The 27,650-nt window shown below is 41.1% G+C and overlaps 2 protein-coding genes across 2 annotated transcripts in view; both read left to right on the top strand.

Annotated features, from left to right (window-relative positions):
- Positions 1–27,650, top strand: part of LOC6493063 (probable secreted beta-glucosidase adg3) — a 57,234-nt gene that overhangs the window by 16,755 nt on the left and 12,829 nt on the right. The window contains exons 2-3 of the mRNA XM_001956938.4: positions 14,303–15,388; positions 25,408–25,603. Of these exons, the coding sequence (XP_001956974.1) occupies positions 15,254–15,388; positions 25,408–25,603 (331 nt within the window). The 5' untranslated portion in view covers positions 14,303–15,253. The remainder of the gene's footprint in view (positions 1–14,302; positions 15,389–25,407; positions 25,604–27,650) is intronic.
- LOC26515410 lies at positions 25,604–26,636 on the top strand. Its single transcript, XM_014910241.3, has one exon. It carries the CDS (start codon positions 25,706–25,708, stop codon positions 26,480–26,482), a length of 777 nt encoding a protein of 258 aa, XP_014765727.1. The 5' UTR covers positions 25,604–25,705; the 3' UTR covers positions 26,483–26,636.

The raw sequence follows: 27,650 nt of genomic DNA, 5'->3' as shown, positions 1-27,650 counted from the left end.
GTGAAGATTTCTAAAATATTTTTGAAAATTGTATCCTCCATAAGGAATCTAATGCGTACTACCTGAGCAGCCGATTATGCTATACTTTATTATAGATTTCATGAGAGAAAATCTCTATAGTAAACTTACTCATTTAATAAATTTTTAATTTTAATATAACTCCCCATATACTCTATTTATAAAACCTAACTAGATCCACTGACAAGCTCCCCTCAAAATGTGTTTTATAATTTTCCCCTTAATGGCTGAAACCCGAGGTGTACTAGTATACCCCGGCAGGTTGCACCTGCACCTGTTTCGGGTGTCCGACACCTAATGAAATCATCAACCTGTGGCCACACGATCCATCAAATTAAAGTCCCGAGCGAGACAGAAGCACAGGTGTTGAACAATTTTCACCGCACACTCGCACATATATCAGGTGTATGCAAATGAAGCTGGCAAATGCCTTTGACTTATGCTGAGTCTCGTTTAAGCTTTTCGTTTCTACATCCATCCAGATATGTACAAACATACATAGCTATGAGTTTCGCTCGTGTGCATAATTTAAAATAATGACGGCACATGAAACTTAATGCGTCTGCCCCGAAACAGATCGATCGAGTGGCAGGTGCCCCCTCTGAAGTCGAAGCTCGAAGCTCGAACTCAAAGCCAAAACCGAATGATGATGATGCTGATGATGCTTGATGGCCTGATGGTCGAATATAAACAACACGCACTGTGGTCACGCACCGCAAAATTTGAAGAAACAGGTGTCGCCGCGTGTCACTCTCACTTTTTGGCACCTGGGGATCCGCCGATACTGGAGGTATACCCTACATACATAACAATTAGCTAACCAAACGAACTCCCAAAACTCCGATGCACACACGCAATTATCGCATCCTTGCTGTCTCCTGTTCATATCTGTGATTTGTGATCTGTGATCACCGCTCGCTACCGGCCATATATGCATTTTTTGTCCACTATTTCTTTTTTTCACTTTTTTGTCACTTTCCTTTTGCAATGCAAATTTCTCGTGCCGACTATTAATTGCTAATGGCAGTCAACAACCAAAAAAAAATAATACAAAAAACTAAAGGAGAAATAACCGTTAAGACAAACGCCAAGGAGACACAAAAAACAAAAAACCAGCCATAAAAATCGTCAACCAAATGCGGCAGCCTCTCTCCTGCCCACGATCTTGCCTCATTCACAGTGGGCAGCTACTGGGGCTTACACTTGCGTAGATTAAGTGAAAAGTTTCACTGGGGGAAATGGGTGGAAAATCGGAGGCAAATGGCGGCAAAATATCACCAAGGACGGCCAGGCCAATCCCGTTTAATGATTTTTATGTGCTTCTGAATTATGAATATTAATAGCCGTTTAGCTTTAACTAGTTGTGCGTTGATTTCTAGACACGCAGTATTTTTTATGCGTAGAGAGTTTTCTTTTCATGAAATTATATTTATGACAGCCAGTTTAGGGATAATTTTAGTTAATTATACGTTTTAATTAAGCATTAGCTGTAGGACTATAGAATATTTTGGAACCTTATGAAAGAAGGTCTTATTATAACCTTTCTTTCAACAACTATTGAAATAGGTTCTTATTTCTTTATAATTTCTTTACATTTTAATTTCTTAAAATCTTACATCATATTTTAAATTTTTTATAATATTAAATTTATATACTTTAAAGTCTATTTTAGTTTTAAAACTAATTTTTCTCTACTGTAAATGATCTGACAGCCACAGTCCAGTCTAAACCATCGCTGATTGGATCCTGGGGCAAGAAAATAAAACTTTCTTTGCATATCACAAACTCCCTGGCTCTCTGGCTCCTTGACTCCCCCCAACAACACTCCTCGCCTCATAGAGACCCGCAAAACACCCCCAATGTGGCCAAAACTACCTCTTTTTGGGCTTATCAACGATCTTAAGACGTTGGCACGTTTCGTTCATTGCCTTGGTTGTAGCTATGTAGTTTATTTTGGATTTTTTTTTTACTTTTGCTGTTGACGTGTTGCCAAATGGCCATATTCGAGCTTTTATTGTGCTTCGTATTAGATTGCCATGGCCAATGCATAAATCTGTTATTGAATGCGAGCTCGAATTTGGAATCGGAATCCGATCAAGAGTATTTCCAAGAAAGCCACTGAAGGCCAACAGAGTGAGAGACCTGGCTTGAAGGAAGTAGGGTTAGGCCTTTAAATCTTTAGAGAATTGAGACTATTTTCTCACCTTTTTTAATTGATTTAAAGTATTTAGATCTTTGTCTTAAAAATACTTATTTTATACAGAATAGCTTGTGATAGCCAACCTAAATAAAACTATTTGCATATCCATTTATTATGTCAACAAGTGTTATAAATAGCAAACCTTCCATCAGCATAATTTAACATCATTTTGCCAAACCAGAATTCTTTCAAAAAGGCCAACTCACGGGATCAAACACCATGTGAATTGTATGTGCTAATAGTTGTCTACTTACACAGGGTTTGTTCGTGGAAAGTTCTGTGGCCCCGGGGTGGTGAGTCACTGAGCCCCAATACGACATGGTCCGGCTCTTAAAAGTCAACAGCATAAATCCAGGCATGAAAGCGATCGCCTATCGCCGCCCTTCTCGTCCTCAAGCCTTTCACTAGCCAGCAGTTCTCAGTCCCCTCCCCTTGTTCTAATAAGCCAAACAATAAATCATCATCGGGGCTTATATTTTTAGCAGATTTCTTTGCCAAAACTCTGCTGACTCACGATCCCCGAAGAGCTCGAGGGTCCAGGTCTCAGTCTCGGTCTTGGTTTCAGTCTCGGTCTCGGTATAGATTCCCATTCCCATACTCCATAGCTGGACTGGAACGGCGCTTTGCTTTATATCTTTCTCTCGGCATTTCTTGGCTTTTTCCTGTTGTTCTGCTTAAACTAACAAATTCTGGCAGGGTCCAAAAAAAAAACGAAACAGCCAACCAATATCGGTTTAGACGGGTCGGGAAGCAGGAACGAGGTGGCAGTGTTCGGAAACAGGCTTGGGCACATTGCTGGACATCACGCAAGGAGGCAGAAGGAGACCCATCGGTGGCAAAACCATGCCTGGGGAGGGAGAAAGTCTCCACAAAGGGCGGCCAGGAATCTCCAAATCTGATTTGAGAGACTCCAGTGCACTAAGGAAAAAAATGGAAGAGTTCTTTAATAAATAATAGTATTTTGAAAATTGTCTTAAAATTTTGATAAAATAATATTTTAATTTTTTTTAAAAAACCTATCACATAACAACAAATAGAATAGAGATGTATTTCAGGAACTCTATAATTTCCAAAGCAAATACTTATTTTTTGTCCAACTTTCATATCCAAACAATAAATCATTTTTATATAGCATATTGAAATGTGCAATTTCAAAATATTTTGTTTCTGGACAAAAACAAACATATTACCATTTGGGCCGAATGCCAACTATTAGGCCACATTTTTCGAGTGTGTGTGCCCTTCGAGCAGCTGCCAAGTTGTGGCAAGACACACGAAATTCTGTTTCAAGTAGCAGAAAACAACGAAATTTGTTATATGACTTACATTAGTGGGTGCATGCTGTTGACCCCTCTCCCCCTCACTCCCCCTAAGTTTTTGCCGCATTTTGGGTTTTTTTTTTTTTTATTTTTTGGGGGGAGTACTACTGGTGCATTGTTTTTGGCAAACGGGCAGCAGGCTGTAAGCAGTAAGCAGTAAGCAGCCAGCAACGGGCAACAGCTAAATTGACATTTCCTTTTACAACATCCAACAAGCTGCTCTGCTCTGCTATGCTCTGCAAAATGAAAACGATAAATCAGCAACTGCAACAAGAGTAACAAAGGGGAGCAGAGCGTTTCATGTGATTGTCACGCTTGAAGGACTTTTCTCCTTTCGGCCAAAAAACAAGCAAAGCGAAAATGAATTTGTTGCTTTTCTTGTTGGCCGCTGCTGTTAACAGCATTTGTTGCCTGCCGCCACCGCCGCTATTGCCTTTTTTTTATGAACTGGGTTACTATGTTTGTTGAGTAATTGAGTTTAGTTTTTTTCGCACATGATTGTACCACTATTGTTGTCCATTGTTGTTTTTCTTGTCGATTAGGAAGCTGTCTCACATGCAACATATAGTTTGCCACAGTTTTTATTTGTTATTCCAAGCAGGCTGCAATCAGGCAGGAAGTGCGATTTCTTTAGAGGATGGTAGTGGTGGTATAGTATACTATAGTATAGCTTGTAGGGTTTAAGGATATATAATATAAATATTTATACACAAAGGTATTCTTAAACCTTTCCTCAGTATCAAGCTTAAAGAGATTTCTATCAAATATTTTCCCTCTATAACCTCTGCAATTGAAATAAATAAATTCCAAGGCCTCTCTGGTTAACCTCTCGACTGCTTCCTTGTCCACTTCCCACTGCGATTCGAGTGCCCACTCCTAGTGGCTTCCTTCTCTGCAGTCACGTTGCAGCTTCATCTTGCCACTGCCCCCTGTTTCCAGTTCCCCGCCGACTGTCTGTTTGGTGATCTAATTACTGTATTTGCTGTCCGTTTTTGACTGCTGCCTCCTGTTTTTGTCCGCCAGCCTCTGGTCTTTTCAAAGCCTGTTTAAATTCGACGTGGTCCTCTAACTCCTCCTCCTCCTCCTCTGAGCCAACTACTCCTCATCTGCTCTAACCAGCTTCTACTGTCTATTGCTCTCTTTTCGTTTTGGTTTTTGGTGCATTTGCCTTTTAGTTTGGAAATCCCAACAAAAAAGTATCTAAATCATTTCATACCAGTGACAAAAGTTTTATACAGAAATTCATTTAAATATTGAAGACGAAAGATAATGAATTTACATTAAAAAAGAATTCAGTCTTTGGAGAAAGAATGATATATTCATTTAAATAACAAACTAAAATACCTTTCTTTAATCTTTCACACCTTAAATTCTATTTGTTCCAAATACAAATGAACAAAAAACCTTTACAAATATTTGTTTGTCCTACAGAACCTTTCGTCACTAGTAAAAACTTTTGTGTGAATTCCTTTGAAAGTTAACTGAATTTGGGTGGTACTTTCCGAAAGTTTTTTTTTTTGTTGGCAATTTTTGACTGCTGGCTGTTATTTGATTATGACATCATCCGTCCAGCTTTCATTGGACTTTTGCCAATTTGGAGAATTCCAGTTTGATCTCTATATTTGGTCTGAACCCAGTAGGCACCCAGTAGGAGAACTAGCAAGTATCTCTGTTTATCTGACAATATCTATTCCGTGACTAGATTATAAAAATATTGAAATCCATAAGGAAACCGATTTAGTAGCGATGGTGATGACGATGCATGCATCAATTTTCACTTTCCACGATACAAGATACTTAAAAAAACTTACTTATATAAGTGGTGTAGGTTAGCCCACCCCCTGACAGCCCCTGAAAGCCCCTCTGTCCCCACCGCTCACCTGCAGAAATCGAAAAAGAAATCCTTGTACGTGAGGTTTGTGTTCGAGGTCACGTGGGAAACATCAGCACACGTCTTAACTGCTTAAAATTTCACCTCAGCTGCTGCTGTGAGCCAAAGATTAAGATCCCAGAGCCACAAGAAACACAAAAATAATATCCACACAATTATGAAATAAATATCCGCTTTATGTAAAGCTCTCTGGGGAATACCTTTTCGATTTAATTATTGTTTATTAATTATTATTCAAACAGTGTAAGACAATCTCTGTTGATCTTTTGTCTTCATTTTTTTTTTCTGATTATATTTTTTGCATTGCGTGGATTTTGCAATTCGAGATGAAAGTTTGTCGCATGCATTACAGAGATTACATCACCACCGGAGGGAGATGGCAGATAGGGTGGGAGAGAGAGGGAGGCGTAATACCAATGGAGTTGGTACGAGCCAAAGCCAACTGAGGCAGTCAGTCATTCAGTCAGTTCAGTTGGTCAAAAATGTTTACATAAAGCTAAATATAGACACGGACAAATGTTCAAACAGGACGAACAAACAGGCAACATGGAGGGCCGGATGGGGCCAGAGGCGATGGCGGGGCGAGTGCCTGGCTTAGATGGACAGCCAGTCAAATGGTCTTGTTAATTTCCATTTTTCTATGCAAATTCCAACTTCCTCAAAGCACACACACACACACACTACCAAAATGGCAATAAATGCAACTGCAACAAAAAATTTGACTTGCCATAAAAATTGAAATCCAAAATGTGGCAACAGTGGGCGTCTGTTAGGCAACCTCTGTGGGGGCATGGAAACAAAAATAACAAAATAAAAAAATACAAAATTTGTATAAAAAAAAAAAATTGGAAAATATGCCACAGACACATGACACAGAGACAGTGAACAGCAACAACAACAACAACAACAACAAAACAGCAAGCCACATTGGCGGAGAAAAGTCAACGTGCAAAAATAACAAACAACTGTCAAATGTCTGACAAACGAGACAAGGAAAAGACAAAACTTGCACACAACTAGCAACAGTAACAAACAACAAATAACAAAAACCAAAACACAAGGAAGACTGCTTTTGTGGCCAGGATTAGAGGGAAGCCAAGCCAATCCAACTGAAACCAAAATGCCGATCAAATTGCATTAACGCACTCCAAAGGCCGGCTATCGAATTTCAATCACTGTGTCTGTGTTTAATTAGCCACGAATTATTTGGTTTTCTTTTTTACCTTTTTTATAAGCGGGGGCACGAGATATTTGACTTTATATAAGACCTTGAAGATCATTTCTTTATGAGGATATTTTTGAAGGTTTTTAAAAAGGTTATGTCAGTGTTTCTATCAAAAATCTGTGCTACATATTCTTAAAATTATTAACAGGAAGTTGGTGACAATGTGTGACCCATAAAGAAATGGATTTTATTTAAAAAAAGTGTGACCATAAATTATGGTCCCTAATAAAGGATTTAAAGAAAAGCTCTAGGATTTCAAGACTGTATTTTTGATAATAAAATCACTTTAGTTTATCAATTAAAATTATTTTATTGATTAGCATGTACATAAATTCCTATTAATTTATAAATCAAGGAAATGGAAGCTTGAAATTTGAAAGACTAGAGAGCGGAACACTTTCAGGATCCTCTTCCCAATTCGCCATTTTATAAAACACTTCCCGCATTTACTGGCCACAGACGCTTAATCGGTTTTGTTATTCCCAGCAGAAAGCAAATAAATAAATCCAACCATTATCACTTTACGCCTCGTGTTAAGCAATTTCAGTTGATTTTATTACGTTTTTGGCGTTTTTTTTTTGCGCTTTTCCTTTCGATTTTGTTTTTGTTGGTGTGTTAGTGTGTGTGTGTGTGTGTGCGTGAGTGCTTAGGTGTGTGTGCGAGTGAGTGTGTTTGCTTTCACGCCGCAACTCAAGCCAAAAAGAGCAATCATTGTGAATGCTCCAGCAATGGAGCACGTCTGAATGGGTGGTGGGGGCAGGCTCAGGAGAGAGGAGCTGGAAAGGGGGGAGAGCCAAGTATGCAGACGCAGACTGGCAGAAGAATGCTGAAATTGAAGAAGCTCTGCAATGGATGCTTGCATAACACAACCCAATGGTGTGTGTGTGTGTGTGTGCGGAGTGAGTGTGAATTGTTGATTTTCATTTTTTTCCCCCCCATTTTTGTATCTGGAACTACTTGTTGTTGTTGCAACTTCTTTTTCTTCCTCTCTTATCAACGGTTATTGTTAGCGGCTTCTGTTGACAATTGCATTTGTAACGGGGTATATGGCTTTCAAGAGGCACTTTTGGCCAAAATATATAGAAAAAATTACTTTCTTCTATTAATTGTTTACTTTTTTGACACCTTTGACCCTATTTTAATGGATCATAATAATAAATTATGCAAAACCTATTAACCAAAACAGAAAACATCAAATTTTAATGGCCAATTAAAATAAGTAAACATTCCAAAATCATGTTCAATTTGTTAATAGCATATTTTTATTTCCTTTACAAGAAATACAATCATTTTTTTTTGCCTTTCAGACGGATATTTTTAAGGCCATAAATGAAAACAAGTGTCAAAGATTTTTAGTATTTACTAAAAATAACAGGCATTAGGATAGTTAAATGAAAGTGAATAGCGCTCTGAGGACTTAAGTTAAAAATTTTAGTAAAAAATAGAAAAGAAATAGAGTCATATATTTACATTTATTTTCTTTACTTAAAAAACCAATTCATATAGAGCATCCAATTACCATATTGTATAAAATTATCGGCTGCAACGCCTGATGTTATTGCATTGTCTGCCGCAATGTCTCCGCCTGGCAGACATTTTCTCCGGCTTTTTGCCACCGACTCCGTCGCGGTCTGGTACTGGGGACTGGGGACTGGGGACTTGGTCTGGGACGTTCCACGAGATGCCACAAGATGCCATCCAGAAAGAGAGAGGAGCAGCACATGGGCATGTCATTCCTTGGCTTCGTCGAGCATCTTTGGCATTTCTCAAATTTACTTTTGTGTGTGATTCCCCGTCGTGCCGCTCTCTATGGTATTTCCCCACAATACCGACTCGCGATTGTGTTCCTCATTTTACTTTTTTCGCCGCAGATTTATAATTATTCATTTGTTTTTCCAGCCATAGGCCATACAATGAGTTTTCACATTACGTATACGCAGGGTTGGCCCACAAAGAACTCACAAATTCAACTCATGTATGCCAATGGACTAGACTAGACCAAAGATAAATAAATCCTCAAATAATTGAATCAAAATAGTGGAGGGAAACCCTATTACGCGGTCGAAAAACTATAAATTATTTGAACGCTTTAAGTTATCGTGGCATTTTCCATTTCTCCTCATTATTTGGGCAAAAACGCGCCTGTCAAAATTGAATAGGGAAAAGCCGAGCTCGTTGGCCGAAGAAAAGATATAAACTAAACAAAAACGAGAAAGAAACACAATGGCAGTTGGTCTATTAGCAGGGACCTCGGATCGGAGCGGAGTGGTGTGGCATGGAGTGGAGAGCTACCCCATGCCGCACCGCATAATGAAAGCGAAAATTTAAATTTTTGATACAATTTGCAATTTTTGCAGCGCCGCTTTTCCTCCTACTCCTATACTCTAACTCCTCCATCATTCAACGATCTCCCAGTTGCTAGTTGCAAGTCGCCAGTTTTCAGTTGCTAGTTGCTAGTTGCCAGTTGCTAGTTGCCACAAGCGGCGCAACAGTCGACAAGTCGACAAAGAAAACAATTCATCATGTTGTACATGGAGGAACCTTTTCGTTTTCCTCCTCTCGGAGCTCGGCTTCAATTTATGCGGCGCTTAAATCGATTGCTTTGCCACATTGCGGCAATTGGAGCTGCTCCGATCCCCCATTTCCCCTTTCTATAAAGCCCCGACTGTGCGGAGTCGTTGTCGTTGAACCGTAAAACTGAAATATGAAGCGGAATCGGGGATCGGGGTCCGCCGCCAGTGGGTGATGCTTTGCGGGTGGATCGGATCTGTTCGAATCGGATTGGATCGAGGAGAGCCTGGCCTGGCCTGGTCTGGCATCGCGTTGAGTGACCACGGACCGCGAATCGCAAGCCACGAACCGCGGAACAGGCTCTTGCTTCATTAAGCTATTCATCCATCCATCCATCCATCCAGCGATCCATTCAGTTAGCCATCCAGCGATCCACTCAAAGCGATCGTGTTGTTTTATTTCGCTCTTAAATTTGCGCTAACTAGATGTCGCAATTGAAAGTAAGCTGTCAAATATTGTCGGCGGGGGTGTACATTAGAAACGACAGCGGCACAGAGCCTATAATGAGGAAAAGGCTTTCCAGCTGCCAGCTTGTCTGAAGCACGTAAAAATGAATCAAAACTAACAACAAATGCTACACGATAGAAAACTATATTTCAAAAAGACTAAAACGAAAAACTAATTGGGGGGGATTCTTTAGTTATGGTGGCATTATCATTTATTGGGAGGGACAATATGGCCCCCAGCGATGACTATATCTTTGCCAATTCTTATCCGATTCTTGAGCGGAATACCTTAAAAGATTTGTGGATCGATTCCCCATCAATCTGCATTATAATCTGGGAACAAAATAATTTTTAGATTTTGTGTCAAAATTTCTGGGGGTCCCCTTCAAAATTCGAAGGAATGCATGGGAGGGACAATATGGCCCCCAGCGATGGCTATATCTTTGCCAATTCTTATCCGATTCTTGAGCGGAATACCTTAAACGATTTGTGGATCGATTCCCCATCAATCTGGATTAAAATCTGGGAACAAAATATTTTTTAGATTTTTTGTCAAAATTTCTGGGGGTCCCCTTCAAAATTCGAAGGAATGCATGGGAGGGACAATATGGCCCCCAGCGATGGCTATATCTTTGCCAATTCTTATCCGATTCTTGAGCGGAATACCTTAAACGATTTGTGGATCGATTCCCCATCAATCTGCATTAAAATCTGGGAACAAAATATTTTTTAGATTTTTTGTCAAAATTTCTGGGGGTCCCCTTCAAAATTCGAAGGAATGCATGGGAGGGACAATATGGCCCCCAGCGATGGCTATATCTTTGCCAATTCTTATCCGATTCTTGAGCGGAATACCTTAAACGATTTGTGGATCGATTCCCCATCAATCTGGATTAAAATCTGGGAAGAAAATATTTTTTAGATTTTTTGTCAAAATTTCTGGGGGTCCCCTTCAAAATTCGAAGGAATGCATGGGAGGGACAATATGGCCCCCAGCGATGGCTATATCTTTGCCAATTCTTATCCGATTCTTGAGCGGAATACCTTAAAAGATTTGTGGATCGATTCCCCATCAATCTGCATTATAATCTGGGAACAAAATAATTTTTAGATTTTGTGTCAAAATTTCTGGGGGTCCCCTTCAAAATTCGAAGGAATGCATGGGAGGGACAATATGGCCCCCAGCGATGGCTATATCTTTGCCAATTCTTATCCGATTCTTGAGCGGAATACCTTAAACGATTTGTGGATCGATTCCCCATCAATCTGGATTAAAATCTGGGAACAAAATATTTTTTAGATTTTTTGTCAAAATTTCTGGGGGTCCCCTTCAAAATTCGAAGGAATGCATGGGAGGGACAATATGGCCCCCAGCGATGGCTATATCTTTGCCAATTCTTATCCGATTCTTGAGCGGAATACCTTAAACGATTTGTGGATCGATTCCCCATCAATCTGCATTAAAATCTGGGAACAAAATATTTTTTAGATTTTTTGTCAAAATTTCTGGGGGTCCCCTTCAAAATTCGAAGGAATGCATGGGAGGGACAATATGGCCCCCAGCGATGGCTATATCTTTGCCAATTCTTATCCGATTCTTGAGCGGAATACCTTAAACGATTTGTGGATCGATTCCCCATCAATCTGGATTAAAATCTGGGAAGAAAATATTTTGTAGATTTTTTGTCAAAATTTCTGGGGGTCCCCTTCAAAATTCGAAGGAATGCATGGGAGGGACAATATGGCCCCCAGCGATGGCTATATCTTTGCCAATTCTTATCCGATTCTTGAGCGGAATACCTTAAACGATTTGTGGATCGATTCCCCATCAATCTGCATTATAATCTGGGAACAAAATAATTTTTAGATTTTGTGTCAAAATTTCTGGGGGTCCCCTTCAAAATTCGAAGGAAAGCATGGGAGGGACAATATGGCCCCCAGCGATGGCTATATCTTTACCAATTCTTATCCGATTCTTGAGCGGAATACCTTAAACGATTTATGGATCGATTCCCCATCAATCTGCATTATAATCTGGGAACAAAATATTTTTTAGATTTTTTGCCAATATTCAATCCAATTCATGAGCTGATTGTCGTAATCGATTTGTAGATCGAATCATTATGATTAAAGCAAAAAAAGAATATTGTTTATTAATCAAGGCTCTTTTTTTATCAACCGGAAAAGTTTAAACTTCAATATTTAATAAAACTTCACCTCAAAATTGGGTTGCCTCGAATTCTTTTTCATCAAAATAAAATAAAGTGCGAAAATCAAAGTTCAAGTTCAGCAAAAGAGAATGTTTTTTGAAACCCAATAGATTCGTGTTCGCATAATTCTGAAAACGCTGAATGACGATCCTCCAAAGAAGTTCAAGGTGAGCCGTCAAGGACTTGTTCAACTCGATGTTGACTTCTATTGTTTTTCGGCATTCACTAAGAGTCTCTCAACCGAAAATGACTCTTCACACTCCAGTGTGGTCATGTGCAAATTTAATTACTGAATCAGACCTAAAAGCCTTCAAAATACACATGTGCCTGCGGCAAGACATATTCAATAAAAATAAAAAACAGAACCAGGAACCAGGAAAGAAAGGTGTCTACTGTGGGTAGTATATGTTTTTCAGGTTTTTTTTTTACTGCAGAAGTTGTAAAATTGTATATGACAAAACTCTTGCAAATTTCTATCCCACCTGAACTGGTTGAAAATGAAAAAAAAATAATAGCCTCAGGCCAAGTGCCAGAACAAGATAAATCCGTCGAATTTGACCAACCGCAGCTGTTTCTTAGAAGCTTATGCTACTGCGGCTGCTGGCTATAATTGTTAATAATAATTTATGCAAATTTTTTTAGCACCTTTTGAGCTTGAGAGCCAAGCTGGGTTTCACCAACTCCTAATGTTTGTGATTTGTAAGACAAACAAAAGGCGGAAAGCGGTGCCCCAGCAGCCACCAGCCAAACTGCTGGCGAATTCTCAATTTTTCGGAATGTGGCCAGAAGAAACGTGTTTTCTAACAAAGGCCGACGCTTAATGGGTCGACAAATACAAGCCGCAATAAATAAATAATAAAAAGAAAATGCCCAAAAGGGACAGGCCTGTGTACGACACTTGATCTGTGGAGGGGGAATACGAATGGGAATCGGCATTTGTTGGCCCGTAGAGTTCGTTTGTAGATTCGTTGTAGATTTATATATGTGGGCGATGATCTCACCGTCAGAGCCATTTAATTGGCCTCAACCGAATCTCACTTTTGGCCCTCTAGTCAGTCGGTGCTTCGGTGATCTCGTCTTCCCCCCCACAAAAACTTTCTGTTATGGATGTGGCGCGCGCTCTGACCGAATTCGGAAGATGAATGTGCCACAAATGCTACGGGAAAACAAGACAAAAAAAAAAAAATTAAAATAAATCTCAGCGGGTGAAACGCCATAGCTTGTCAGGGCCATAAAAATCGAGTTATCTCGTAATTTGGTTAAATCGTAATTGTTTATGCAAATTCCGACTGACTGACGCACAGATAAAGACTCGAAATTCGAATGCAGGGACAGTCACACAAAATGCATCGCATTTCCACACTTAATGCATATGGACAGTAGATGCGGAAAGCGAACGAATTAGCATTAGAATTGTGATTGACAGTCGGCGCACATGGCGTATACGCAATTATGGCAGTGACTGTTTCGACATTTCCTACATCCCAGTATTTGCATTCGCTCCATTTATAGTACAAAGGAAGCCTTCTGGAATGTGTAAGAATTAGGTTTACATTAGCCCAAATCAAATCAGGGCTAGATGGTTTTTAATTAACCCATTTTTAGTAATTTGCACATCCGGCAATTGGGACAGGAAATCATTTCCCAGCGCTGCTGAACTGCCAGCCAAGATTGAATACACCAACCAGAAATGGTCAAAAATGTCGAGAGTTAATGCAAAAATATTAAGTCGAAATGTAAATACAGTGGGGTTTCGTTAATAAAGGCTTTTTCAAGAAATATATATATTTTTTATTCCAGGCAGTAACTCTTAAATCTACATATATCTATAGTGTCATCTTTGTATTTATGTAATATTAAATAGTGCATGATAATCCTTTATCTGATTATTTATAATATAGATTATCCTAAATTATTTATAAGTAATTTAACTTATATCTATAATCTAATTAAATCTATCTCTCTATATACCTACTTTGAAATTGATTTATTAATTGTATTTATAATTTAATTTATAGAAAGAAATGGGGCATAACCATCATTACCATTTTATTGGTTCCATTAAACCCCATTCTCAAACTTCTCAATCGAATCCCCTCTTTCAAAAATTCTAATTTTCGAGGCCCTACTGTCTGGCTAAGTAAAAAAAAAAAAAAACAGTTGCCAAACATGGCTTACAGTTAACGATAATGATACGACGGCGATGATGTTATTAGGAGCAGAGCCCGTTTGTCTCTCAGACTGTCTGACGACAAGATAGCGATCTCAGACCGCCTAACTCCAGTTTATGATTTTATGTGTGCTTTATATACATATATATTTTTATAGTTTTTAATTTTTTATTTTTTTGGTACACCTAATTGATTTAATAATCAAGGTTTTGAAGCCGCTTCACCGTCTTTGTTGTTGTTTGTCGTTCCAGGTCCTCCCTCGGACCCACCGACCCACCACCCCGCCGCCACTGCTGCCCCAAAAAGTTCGCGAGTGGAGAGTCTCGCTGCTGCGAAAATGCTGCCAAATGCCACTTGCGCAGGTCTCTTGTGAGAGGCACGGAGAACGCGAGAGAGTGGGGGAGAGAGAGCGTTTCGGGCGCGTTTGGAGTCAGCCGACTGGCGCCGCGAATGCGAGCGCTCAGATTGTTTGAGTTGCTCGGGCGGTTCGGTTCTCCAGCGGATAACAGGCACACTGTGCGGATGAGTGATATCCCCCCCTCGTGTGTGCTTGTGAGTGAATTGTTGCGCATGCGCCGCGTCGGTCGCGTCGATTTCGTTGATTTTAGTTGATTTCGAGATGCTGCCACTGCCACTGCCGATGGGTTAATGCTAAAGTTAATGTGCGGCTGAAAAGTTCAAGCAAGCCCGATAAAAAAAAATACGGCCACAAAGTCCGACATAAAAAGTGTGCAAAAATAAAATGTAGTCGACAGAAAAGCAAAAGAAAGATATAATTTAAAAAAAAAACCACAACAACAACATCAGCAAACAGTTCGATGCGAATACGGGTTTTGTTCTTATCGCGTTCTTCCCGTCTTGACGCTTTTTTTTTGTTTTCGTTGACCAGTGTGTTGCCTTTTGACCATTAAAAGTGACGCTCTCGCTATGTAATGAACCTTTGAGAAGCTCACCGCACACTGCCAGACACACACAGACAGACACAGATACACCACAACACATATACACTTGTAAGGCAGCCAGAACGCCAGAGATCCTTAAGCCTCGAATCTTTTCTTGGGACTTTGCGTTATTTTTAGACGATAAAAAAAAATCTGGCAAAGCCCAGGCCCAGGAACAACGACCGAAAGGCACACCAACAGCAGCAGCAACAACAACAGCAACAACAACAACAGCAAAATAAAAACGAAGACTGCCACGAAATGGGCACCAAGTCACCCGGTGGTCCACAGCGCTGCCGTCTGATCTTGCAGCGCTGCCTCGCGATTCAGCTGACCAAGCCCGGCCACACGCCCGAGGACTTTTGGATGTACGACTCGGGATATATGATATTTCAGGTGAGTTTCGATTGTGTTACAGAGGGAGAAATAAGAAGGAGAAGTATGTTCGTGTTGTGGTAGGATTTTAAAAAGTGTTGTGACTAATTAAGTAGTTATTTGCAGTAGAAATTGCTTAAATTGTGACTAACATCACTGAATTGCTTATAATAAGAGTTTCATTTATTCAGATTGGAAGCAGAATGCAGATATTTAATTCTTCAGCTATCTATAGTAGTCTCATGCAGTTCGTCACCTACCTGGAAGGCCTTAGACAGAGATAATAGTAAAAATACTACAAAAAATAACTACTGTGGAACATGATTTTCTAGGTTTAAAGTTTAATTGTTAAACAAATTTGTAGAAAAGTAAGTAATTTAAGAAGTTTAAAAGAATGAAAAAGACAAAAAACAAACTTCTTTTGGAATAAAAGTATAAGAGTTTAAAAGAGATTTTGAAACAAAAAAGTTTTATTCTACTTTAGCCAACTTTAGCCCACAAGAGATAATATTTTATAAATTCTATACCTTTTTCTTGCCGTGTGACCCCCGCTTCTGCTTTTAATGTGCAAGGAAACTGGTTTGCAAACTGGTTGTCCAGTTTGAACTGCAAAAAGTGCGTGAGTTTCGAGCAGAAGCACTTTCAGAGGGCGAGGCAAGAATGAGGGGCAGTTGGCAGGCCGTGAGGTGACGATTGGGTGCAACCGCCCGCTCAAGGTCGCTGGGGTGGCTCGAATGGGTTGGCTGGGTCTACTCCTTTATTCGCGGCCACTTCCCATGAAAATAAATGACTCGGAACGAAACGGAACGAATCCCCCACAGGTTGAGCCGAGTGCCGTACCAAGGCGTCATCCAGACTAGACCCAGACACTACTTGCAACAACCATTGCAACTGCAACAATTGCAACTTTGGCCCGGGCTTCCGTGCTTTTCTTTATTATCCCCCCTTCGGTTATTGATGACATTCGAAGAGAAGCCAGAGTCTTCGAAGTTTTTGGCCAGGAAGTTGCTTCTGGCCCATAGATATTGCCCCGAAATACTAATGGGTTCATGGAACCCATCTCGGCACCCAATCGCAGTTTAGTTTCTCACATTTTTAAACTCGTTTGGTAGCCACAAAAAAATAAATTTAAATTTTAAATAAATTAACTCAGTCCTTTTGTTGCGGCTGATGCTTCCGATGTTTTCAGATTTTTGTCGCTTTTTCGGTTGCTGATTTTAATTGTTGTTCTGGCCATTGTTTGTTGCACAAATTACAGGCCGACATGACGTCATTCCGGCCGGACAAGTTCAAGTTTGAAGTGTTAATTGAAATAGTGGCACATGATGAGCAAAAAATTGGAAAAGCTGTGTGCTAATGGCCTAAGTCGGTTGATACCTATTAGCTATTAGGTTTTAGGAAACAGGTATTAGTTGGATGAAATCATTAACAAAATGATGATTTTCTGACAAAAATATTTCATAATTTATGTTAGAAGAGATGGGCTAAGGTGATATCTACCCTTTTAGTAGTACCCCCCACAGGGTACATCTATTTATAGTTTGTGAAAAGGCAATTCCCCACCATTAACACCTCTCTGCGACACACAAAATCACTTAATTCCCTCACAATGCAGGCTAATTTCAATTTAATTGCGAGTCTGCCTGCCAAAAAGTATGATACTTCAAAAGCCAGAGCCGCAATTGGCTGAATGTCTTTTGTTCTCGTTTGCGTTGTTTTATGTTGTTTTGTCTTTTTGCAATTCCGTTTGCATTTTGCATACTAAAAAGTGTCGCATAAACATTCCCTTGAACGCCGACCGTTGGATGAGTTACAGCGACAATCGCCGGGCATTCATTTTAGCGCTTTTTTACTCCACTGACTCGACTCGACTCGAATGAGCTCTCGGATGTGTGTGCTGTTCGAGCTGGGCTAATTAATATTACGTGCCACATTCGGGCCAGATAAGAGCCAGGGCGTGCCCTGAAAACTTAGGGGCCAAGACCATTGTAGGGCAGATGGAGAAAAGTGCGTGAAAATACAGAGATTCGAGAACATGAATGGGGAAATGCTAAATGCTGACTGTCGACTGATGAATGGAAAGCCGAAAGAATTCCACTCGCCGTGGCTTTTATCATAAATTTCGGATACGATTTCGAAGAGCAATCTTCCCCAGTGGCAGCTCAATGAAGTGTGAATTATGTAGATTGGCGCTACGAGGGAGGAAACGGGTAGGTAGGGTCTTCCCTAGGGCGGGTCTTCTTCGGGTCTTCGAAGCCATAGAGCATATCGAATGAGCAAGCGTTTCCGGTGCGGTTGCCCAAGTTTTAGGGCGTGCCATAATTTAAAAACTTTTATAACTCTGAGAAGGTTAAAGAATAACAATGGATATATAAATTGTATTATTACCAAATGAGCCTATGAAAAAGGTATAACTGGGTGGGGAAAAAAATGCTTTAATTTGCCAAAAAGCGTCATCACTAGTTTCCTTAATTAAGTCATAGCTTTTAAGGATCCTGGCAGGTGTTTGAGGCTTTTATGGAAAGCCAAACTCTTGTTACTTTCCTAACAGCCATATAAAGACCGGCAATGAATATAATTAAAGCCGAGTTAAAACATATTTCTAAATATATAACAAACAGACAAAAGCCATAAAGTTTCTCCTATTTAAGCGCCAAGTTGGCCAGTCGTTGCCATTTCCCAGTAAAGCTCTAAATGTCAGTTCGACTGGGGTGGAGGTGGAGGTGCAGAAGGAGGAGCTGATTTAAGGCCCCAATGGCCGACTCAATTTCCAGGCATTTAAAATCTGTTTTTATTATTTGCGCAAATTTGTCAGGCGTGCGGCGTGTCGACTTCGGGCTTGCCGACCAAATAAAAAACTAAAACAAAAAAACAAAGCCTGGAAAAAACAGAAAAAATTAACAAACGAACAAACAACTTTGACTCGAAACTCTGATCTCCGGGCAGCCCCGGGGCTGATCTCTGAACTGTTTTGCTATTTCTGTTTTCTGTTCAGTGTTCAGTGGTGTTTAGTGTCTGGCTGCACGCAAATGACTTCACCTAAATCAACTTGTTTCAGTTTTAGTTTCAGTTGTGCAGCTCCAGTCTATACTATAGCTTTCAGCTTTAGCTTTTAGCTGCAGAGCCAAATTAATAAGCCTGCAACAAGTTTTGAAATAGCTCAACGGATGCGAACTGATTGCGTCATGTCTAGAGCGCGGGAGTTTTCTGCCAGCCTGAGAACTGCCGTTCCTAGCCGGCTCTATAAAAAATAAAAACCTCTTAAAAAATATAACTAAACTGACTCTGAAAAAAATATCAAGAGGAAATGGAAAGTTTAACGTCAGCCTGGGAACGGAATTGTTTTTGATCCGAGTTGGTAGAACGAAGGTAAACGGGTGAGTTGCCGCGAAACTTAACAATTGGGAAAGGAAGGTTGAGATGACATACAATTCAGTATCCTTCGCAGGTTTATTAAAGTCATAAATCATATTTTCTTCAATGAGACTCTGAGAGTGAGATCATATGGCTGCATACGATAAATGGCGAATTTTAAGAAAGCATTTTGGTATATACTTGGTACTATAAATGATGTGTTTCACGAAAGCGTAATGTTTCTTATAAATCTTAAATAAAGATACTGTCACACTTGAAATTAAATTGTTTATTTGTCTATAATTTATTAAAAATAAAAGTCACATTAACAACACTTTTTAAGCACAGCTCTTATTCAACTTTTAATGTTAATATTTTTTACCCGCACGTTCTGTTTAGTATTTTTTGAGTAACTCGCAGAACAAAGCATTTTTTGCGACTGAATCCCTAATTTATAACAAAGAGACTTGCTTGTTTTTAATAGAATTAATCATAAAGAATGCCTTGTAAGTGTTGCTTTCCGAAGAAACCGTTTTCTGATTAAAATCCAGTTGTTTTTTTACTCGCAAGTAGTAACTTACTCGATTAAGGCCCAGGCAGAAACTATCATCGGTTAGTACCCATGGATACCACAAGACATATGGCTCCGGAACTCTGGAGTTTCTTCAAATACAATTTCATGCAATCACTGGGGGGGAGTGGGGAGAAATGGAGCCAGAGCCAGAGCCAGAGTCGGGGCAAGTAAATTGATTTATCGGCACGCGGCACTCACAAACGGGGAAAGAAAAGATAGAAAAAAGCGATTTGAATTGTTGTTAACCCCTCTATAGCTCCAGCCACCCAGCCTCACATCTTCAATTGGTCTGATTGGATTTAATGAAATTGAATCGATGGTGCAACCGTTTAAGCGCAAATTTACTTTTTATCGTAGTTTAATTGGTTGGCGTGCGCCGCCTTATGATTGCTTTTCATTAATTTCGATTGCAATCAACGCCGCCGACTAATTTGATTGACAAACATTGGACAGACTATCATTTATTGGCTGCTCTTTGCCCCAACTACCTCTGGTACTCTGGCACCACCAGCTCCAGCTCCAGCTCCAGCTACACTCACCTGTTCCACCTTGCCTCGCGTTGCATAATTTCGCTGGACAAGGTCGGTGTCCAGTGGCAGCCAACAACTTCAGTTCAAGTTGAAGCTCTCGTTTCTCCTTTATTTATTTGTTTTCGGTCACGCCAGGCGACTGAGATTGCGGCACAAGCGCGGCATCCGAAATGAAAATCCAAAATAACACAAAACCAGCAACACATGGGGCCACGTACTTGTAGTTCAATCTTTATGCTTCGTGTCAGTGGGATGTTGTTTATTGGGCAGCCCCATCAGCTCTTGGGGTGTTGGGGAAACAACAATCCAATAAATTTGACCTACGTTGATATTGCTTCTTTATGAAATCATAGATATGAGAGATTTGGAGGAAGGTATGTTCGTTATTTACTCTATAATATAAACTATTACTTTTGTACTACTTATAGTACTTGATTCTATCATTGTCATTACCTTAATCTATCATCTACTTGTAATCAGATCTTAGAGCCATGAATAACCATGAAGTTTAAGTATAGGACAGTACATTTCCGCGTGAAAATTGAATTTCTCAAGCCATTACATCTGTAACTCACAAACTTAAATTCAATTTTGCTCGAAAAGTAATTACCCAGAATTACACTGAGGCAAATTAAGCTGTACTGTAAGGTGGCAATTAAAAGTTGGCTTGAAGCGAAAACCTCTATACCCCCCATTTGCAATCCGATTCTCATTAGTAACTTTTGACAGGCAGTTTGGGCGAAAATTCGCGGGCAAGTATCTTCTGGAGATCCAGAGTTTACTATATATTGCATGATTTGCCAGATTGATTGAATGACGAGCTAGGCATTATCTAGGAGTATCTATAAGTTGCGTGCCAAATGCCAGGCACACTCACAGATACGGGTAACTAGCTGCTAGAAAGGATGAATGACAGACACCGGAGCCAAAGTACAAAGGCCCCAAATAGACCCCGACTGCCCTCCCCCTCATTGGGCCAGACATTTCAGCAAGTGCCAGCGAAGCTTCAACGCCAAAATACAAAAGCCAACAGAAAACAAAAAAGACATCAACAAATCAAGCCAGAACAGGGTGCAGGTGCTGCAGGTTTAAAATAAAAATACGAGAAAAAAACTGACTGCAACAGACTTGATTGTTCCCACAGTTCCCAGGCACCTCCGTTCTATCCGCGCCCCCCGAATAGACTTTTCACACTTTGGTTTAAAGTACAGGCGCTGATTGTTACAGCTTGATAGTTTTCCATTTATTTGTATTGAAATCCAAATAAATAGTGGCTGTGGAGCCGGGGCGTAGCTGTGTTTATGTAAATAAATCATTGGAAACCCAAGAACTAGATCTACAGGCGCCCCGTTCTTGTTTATACCTCAGGTAGAACAGGTTGTTTGGCTTTCCTTCCACAAAACTCTTAAAATATGACCTGTTTTTCCCCCGAAACGGAAGTAAATCTATTTGATAAACGATTATCTTGTGGTCTAAAGCATTTAACATATTTCTCCCCCTGAGTTCCTTTTTGAAAAGTTTTAGAAGCAATTGCAGAAGTTTTTCCTGGTCGAGTATGAGCAAGTTTTTAGCAGAAAGTTACCAAAATATTTTTCGTTATTAATTGCAACAAAAATAGCGACCGCAATGGGCTGCCAAAAAGTTGAAATAGTTGCAGATGCGATGCCATGTTAGATATCCGGGGCACAGGACATCCAGTCCAGGCCCTGGGATCTGGCAGACAGGACTTTTGCCAACATCTGCCGGCCATATCTTGTCGGTTGTTTTTATATGCCCGGCCCCGAGGAAAACTAATAAAACAAATCGCATGTTTAGCCAAGAGTGAATACTAGATTTCTGGTCATTGAACCTGGCATCCTGGCAACCCTCGATAGTGGTCGCCCACTCAACCCCCTTTGGCCAAATCCAATTGGAATTTTAAGTGCAGTGCAAATCGAGTCAGTCAGCCGCACATCTTATTCCGTTTCCTTTCCGAGGGGGGGGTGCTTTTAGAAGTGGAGTTCTGGAGGGGTGGAGGACGTGGGCGTTGCCTCGACCATGGCCATGCAATTTGTATCCTTATCAGGACTAGCCGCATTGATTGGAACGCTGTTCGTCCTGTATTTATGCTCAAAGGCGCTTCCGACAGGCGCTAAGTTTATGGACTCGGACAGGACTTGGCTCAACCCCCTAGACGTGGCCAGTCCAGAGACAAAATAAACCATGATGACAGGGATAAGGAAAACTAAGGAGCTCTTGCCAGTTATGGGACGTGAGAAAGCCTGAAATAATTGCAACAGAGCTGCAGAAAAATAATTATACTTCTGACTCTAGTCCGAGGGGAAATGGAAGATTAGATACAGTACGTGACAAGCAGGGAAATAATTTGGAAATTGCATTTATGTGTTTGAGCTTAATTGGCTTACAAATGCATAAACATGATCATAACTCCAATAGTACTTATCTCTCAGACTGTTAGGGAGTATAATGAGCTTTTAGATAAAGTATAGAGATCTCTAAATCCCATAATTATTACAAAACTTAAAGATAGCTCTTCAAACTGTTATTAAAACATAAACGTTTCAATGGGTTTTAACTTTTAAGCTCCCGCTTTGGGCGTTTCCAATTTAGTAGACTCCACAGAAAAAAACAGTGAAAAAGATAAACAACCCAAAATTAAATACGACCTCGACCTGACCCGAGTCGGCAGCTTAAGAGATGCGTATTTATGGTTGCACTATCGAAAAATATGGTACTCCGCCTTTTGGCATAAATCCCTGTCACCTTGACGGTTCCCATGATCTCGGGTAGATCTGTGGGAGAAATGCTTGTCTCTCTACCTGCGGAACGATTTTATTTTCGGACCTGGCTGCTTCTCGTTTACGGAATTAAATGCCGCTTTTAAAGTCAAATGAAGGGTCCCCCAAAAATAGGGAAAAACACGAAAACGTTTTTGACTTGTGCCTAAGAGTTGTGGCTGCTGCTGCCTCCAACTTGATGTTGGCTGGTGGAAAGGTCAAGGATTATTATACTTCATCATAACTCTATTAAGCTCCAAAGTCCGCAGTGGCTGGCAATCTCCGGCTTACTGGCTGCCTGACTGCGCATTTGTTTGTATATTGTTATTATCTTTTTATGCGGCACACACGAGAGACTTGCAACAGTTGCAGTTTGACTTGCAGCAGCACGGCAGCAACAGAAACAGTTAAATCCCCACATGAGGCCTCCTCCTGCCACTCTCGACTCGACTCGATTCCACAACTCCACTCCGCGGTGATAGTTTTGTCTTTAAGCATTATTTTTGTGGGAGTTTTGTTGTTTAGTTTTCTATTACATGAAATTAAGTAAAAGTCCCAAAACGAAAGCCGCCACCCGAATATAAAAAAAAAAAAATTAAACAAAAAATAGACAAGACATGAAACGACATCAAGAGCAGCCAAAAGCCAAAAAGCGAAACTTCAAACTCGGCCCCGAGGAGAAAATGACTTTCATACGCGCGACACGGCACAGGTCGGCGTGAGCATTTGATTTGATTATTAAAAGTTTTGCATTACTTCCGAGAAACGTTACCGAGCAACACCTCAGAGCCCCCGCGACTCAAACTCCCAGTTCCCCCAGTCAGTCCCTTTTGATTTGATCGATGGAAAGCCTCCATATAGTAAGTAGGCTGTTGATGATTGTCTCTGGCATTTTTGTCTCGTGTCTAGCCATGATGCAGCACTATAATTATGGCAAGGGCAGGGGGATGAGCTGCACAGAGAAAAATCGAAGATTCTTCTTTTTTTTAGATATTTTTTAAAGCAGAATTTTTATAAGGAATAATAAGGGCTATGATATATGATACAATCATCATTAAAAATTCATCTTCTTGCAAGTTAGAGCTTTAATGATTTATTAGAAACATTATATTTATGATTAATGCATTATATACTTAATATATTTTTAAAACACAACCTTGTTTATAAGGTTATTCAAACGAAATATAACATCCATCATCTTGAATGAGGTTATAATATTGAAATGATACCCGGTACTCTTCGAATAAAAAAAGTTTCTTTCTCTAATACAGTCTTAAGATGGTGCTTATGTTTATAGTTTACAGTGAATGCTTAAAAGCGAATTGTTTAGTTTTTTCTGTAAAACATTAAATATATACAGAATTGTTTAAAAATTTTTAAGTAGTTTTACTTTAATGATGGAATATTTCTTGTTTTGTCTCAAGGATTTTTATAGTCTGTAGTAACTATGCTCCTTGACACCCTGGAAACCTATCATACTTTTCTCCAAGTGTACAATGAGCGCCATCTGGCGGCGCGTGACAGTCCAGAGCCCGGCTCCAAGCTCCAAGCTCCAGCTCCAGCCAAAGCCCGTCGCTGACGGGCAAGCAATGACGAGTTAATTTCTTCGCCTTCTCATGCATTAATTGAGCCGCCCCGGGCGGAAGGTGGGCTTAGGTTTTTTTTTACAGATGCATAGATGGAGATTTTAGGTGGAGGAGATGGAGATGGAGAAGATAGACCTGGAGTTGGGGTTGCAGAGAGAGTCCATCCACCTTATATAAGAGACATTCCACGGCTCTGGCGACATTCAAGCCACGAGGAGTGACCGACCGACCGACCGACCACAAGAAATGGCAATATCTGGACAATGGCTGGGCGATCGTTCCCGCTCCTTCCCATCGACAAAAAGGTCAAATCGCTCAAACTGGATGATGTTCATTAGCGACACAGAAAGCCACAAAGCGTGAAACTCCGGCGGCTACATCGATCTCTGGCTCTGCGACTCCAACTGCGAGTGCACTTTAGGTTTTGAATTCCCATTTCCCAAACCGCCTCCATTGAATCGGAGTTCCCGGGTTGCATTGTCCATGGGTCCGTGGGGTTTTGTTGTGACTCTCGACCCTTTTTGTCCGTGTTTACATCAAAAACGTGCCTCAAGTGTTCCTGTCACTGCACAAATTGGACATTTATTTGCTGCCCCAGTCACCACTTTAATCCGCCCTCCTTCCACTTCAACGTTTCTCTGCTTTTTCTTGCCATTTCCCCGTAAACCTTTTGACCAGAACGTGTTAAGGATTTCGATTCGGTGCGGTTTCGGTTTTTGGTAGCCCAAAAAAAAATTCACATGAACTGCATTTACATCCGAGATACAATGAGGCAGCGGCTTTTTCTGTTTTTTGTGTGGCGCCACCCCATCTCTTTAATCTTTTTGTGTGTGGCTGTGTGGCTATGTGGCTGTTGGGGGCGTGGCAGCGATCCGCTTTGGCTAATTGATGGTTGCCAGCCATCAGGTTGCAGCCTCAGTTTTGGTTTCAGCGGCACAGCCTGCACCGCCCACAGATGGATAGCTCTTTAAGCCCGACTGCCACGCCAATTATGCCACTCACTGCTCTGCAATTTGTCAATTAGCTGATGAGATGCCGACTCCCAATGGAAATCACTGGATAGGTCGACCTACTGAGTAGGTTGTTGGGGTTTCCTTTCAAGGGATGCTAATTTCGGGGGCATTAACTAGATTAAATGGGGCTGGATAACATCCGGACTGGAATGTATTATTTTGCTTTGAAAACTGAAGTCTGACCTCCTCTCATCTCTTACTTACAGAACTTCCTGGCTGCCAATGCACAATGCTGGTGGAATGGACCTCTGACAGCCGCCACTAGAGCCCTCAAATACGCCGGACATGTGGCTCCTGGAATGCTACTGGTTACAGCGGAACCCTGCGCCCTGGAGGTCCTACGAGGAGCCTTCGCCCGGAGTGTCCTGAAGCCGCCGGCCACCTATGTGATCAGCTCAGTGGGTGAGTTTCGATTTCGGATTATAGCAAACTTAGGGTTAGGCTTCCAGTTTGGGGAAAATGAACAAAATTTCTGGGCTGTAAGGAAGGAAAGGGAGGAGGAGAATGGCTGACCGATTTGACGAGGACTGCGAACTGAATTCGCGGGGCCTGAAGCAGCGCGAGCTGGCAACCCGTCGGATACTGTTTTGGTCGCAACGTCTGCTGCTGACGCCGCTGGAGGTGGAGAACATGACCCAGCAGGAGCTCAACCACCAGCTCCAGATCGTCAAACAGAAGGAGAAGGCCCTGGAGGAGCGCAGATCCGACTTCGAGCGATGGAAGCAGCTCCAGCAGCTGAGGTTCATCATGTACGAGGAGCAGCGGAAGTACAACCAGCGGTCCGGGGCAGCTGGCCAGGCCTCCATCTGGTGCATCCTGGCGATGGCTCAGCGGGAGCTGGAGGACAAGCTGAAGATCGATCGCCTCCGGGGCAGCTGCCAGCGATTTCCGTCGCCCATGAGTCTGATGGCACACGATCGTCAAACGGGTGGCAAAAATCAACTGGAGCCCTTGAGGTCCTTCTTGAGTGGCTGTCCGTCGCGCCAGGACTTGGGCGATGGATTCGGTCTGGAGTCAGAGGAGGAACTGGAACTCAAAGAGAAGAAGCCCGCTAAGGTGACAGATCTCCAGGTCAACGAAAGCGTCCAAACTCTGATAGCCACCAGGGACAAGTCCTCGCAGACTCGCTACTCCTACAAGGACTCTTTCTACAGGAAACCCATTCTGCTCGGCTCCCAGGCGAGCTACAATCTTCACGCCAAGGGTGTCGACCCAGGCGAGCCTCTTCTCTATTGTCCTGTGTGCGCCAGGAAGCACCTGCGAGTGCCGCCAAGATATTGAGTGCTTTGAGCCTTAGAAAGTGTGATGCAAAAAATAAGTATAGTTTTGATACATCTTTGCTCAGAAGAAAGACTTTTTCCCTTAAAAAAAAATTAATAAAATAGGTAATATTTTATACAACTATCCTATAGTTTGGGATTGGTTTTAAAGTGTATTATTTCAATTGTACTTGTTTAGTAACTCATTATATAGACTCTCTCTTGGGTACTAGGATATGGAGTACTTATAATCCCTATTATTTAGAGTCTCTTAGAATTGTAGTTATTATATACAAGACCTACTATGTAGAGCCAATATTTTGTATTTTCTGTGTAATCGGTGCGACGTGCACTTCATCAAATATTGATGTGTCTGGCCTCGTTGGTCCGCGGGTCTATCGTTTTTGGTCACTGGTCTCCTCGGTGCCTCGTTAGCTGTCAATTAAGTGGACACCTGTGCAGTTAATACGATGCTGCCCCTGTGCTACCACCTCCCAAGTACCTCCCATGTCCCTCCACTATCCATTTCCACTGCCACCTTTTCCCCTTTTCTTTTTCACACTTCCACTGGCAAGCGGGGGCCCATAAAGTAAAAAAAAAACAAAAAAAAATCATTTGCCGGCCAGTCCGTGAATTGATAAATGACCGACCAGGCGGAGATCGTTGAGGTTGTGGAAACGTCGGCCTTTGGCTAACTTTTTTATCTGAAAATTAATAAGCTGCGATTTGTGGCCACCACTCGGGGCAATATATATTATTTTCTCTGTCTCCGCGCTCTCCATTCCAGTCCATCGGTTCATGCATCCATGAGAAATTCAATTGAGGAAATATTGCTGCTGACCAAACAAAGAGCTCTCAGTCAGACAGACAATGTAGACTGCCAGTTGCAAGTTGCAAGTTGGAAGTTGCAACTGCAAAAGTGCAGAATCCACGAGTGTGTGGCCAATGCAGAATGCACTTTGTGTTTGCCAATTAACAGATGCAATGGCGCAGAACCCATTAACTGTTAATTACCATAAACATGACAATTCCATTTGCCAACAAGACAGGACGGATAATGCCACAATAGATACTCTAACATAGGTTTTTTAGGTCTAAGAAGGGGTGTTTAATAATGGCTTATAACATAAATAGGGTTTTGTTTAAAATACGTAAAGACTTCTTAAGCCTTAACTAGAAGCTCTCGTTAT

The sequence above is a fragment of the Drosophila ananassae genome, chromosome 2R (genome assembly GCF_017639315.1).
Source record: "Drosophila ananassae strain 14024-0371.13 chromosome 2R, ASM1763931v2, whole genome shotgun sequence".
NCBI classification, from domain to species: domain Eukaryota; kingdom Metazoa; phylum Arthropoda; class Insecta; order Diptera; family Drosophilidae; genus Drosophila; species Drosophila ananassae.
This window is presented reverse-complemented; position numbering and strand designations above follow the sequence as displayed.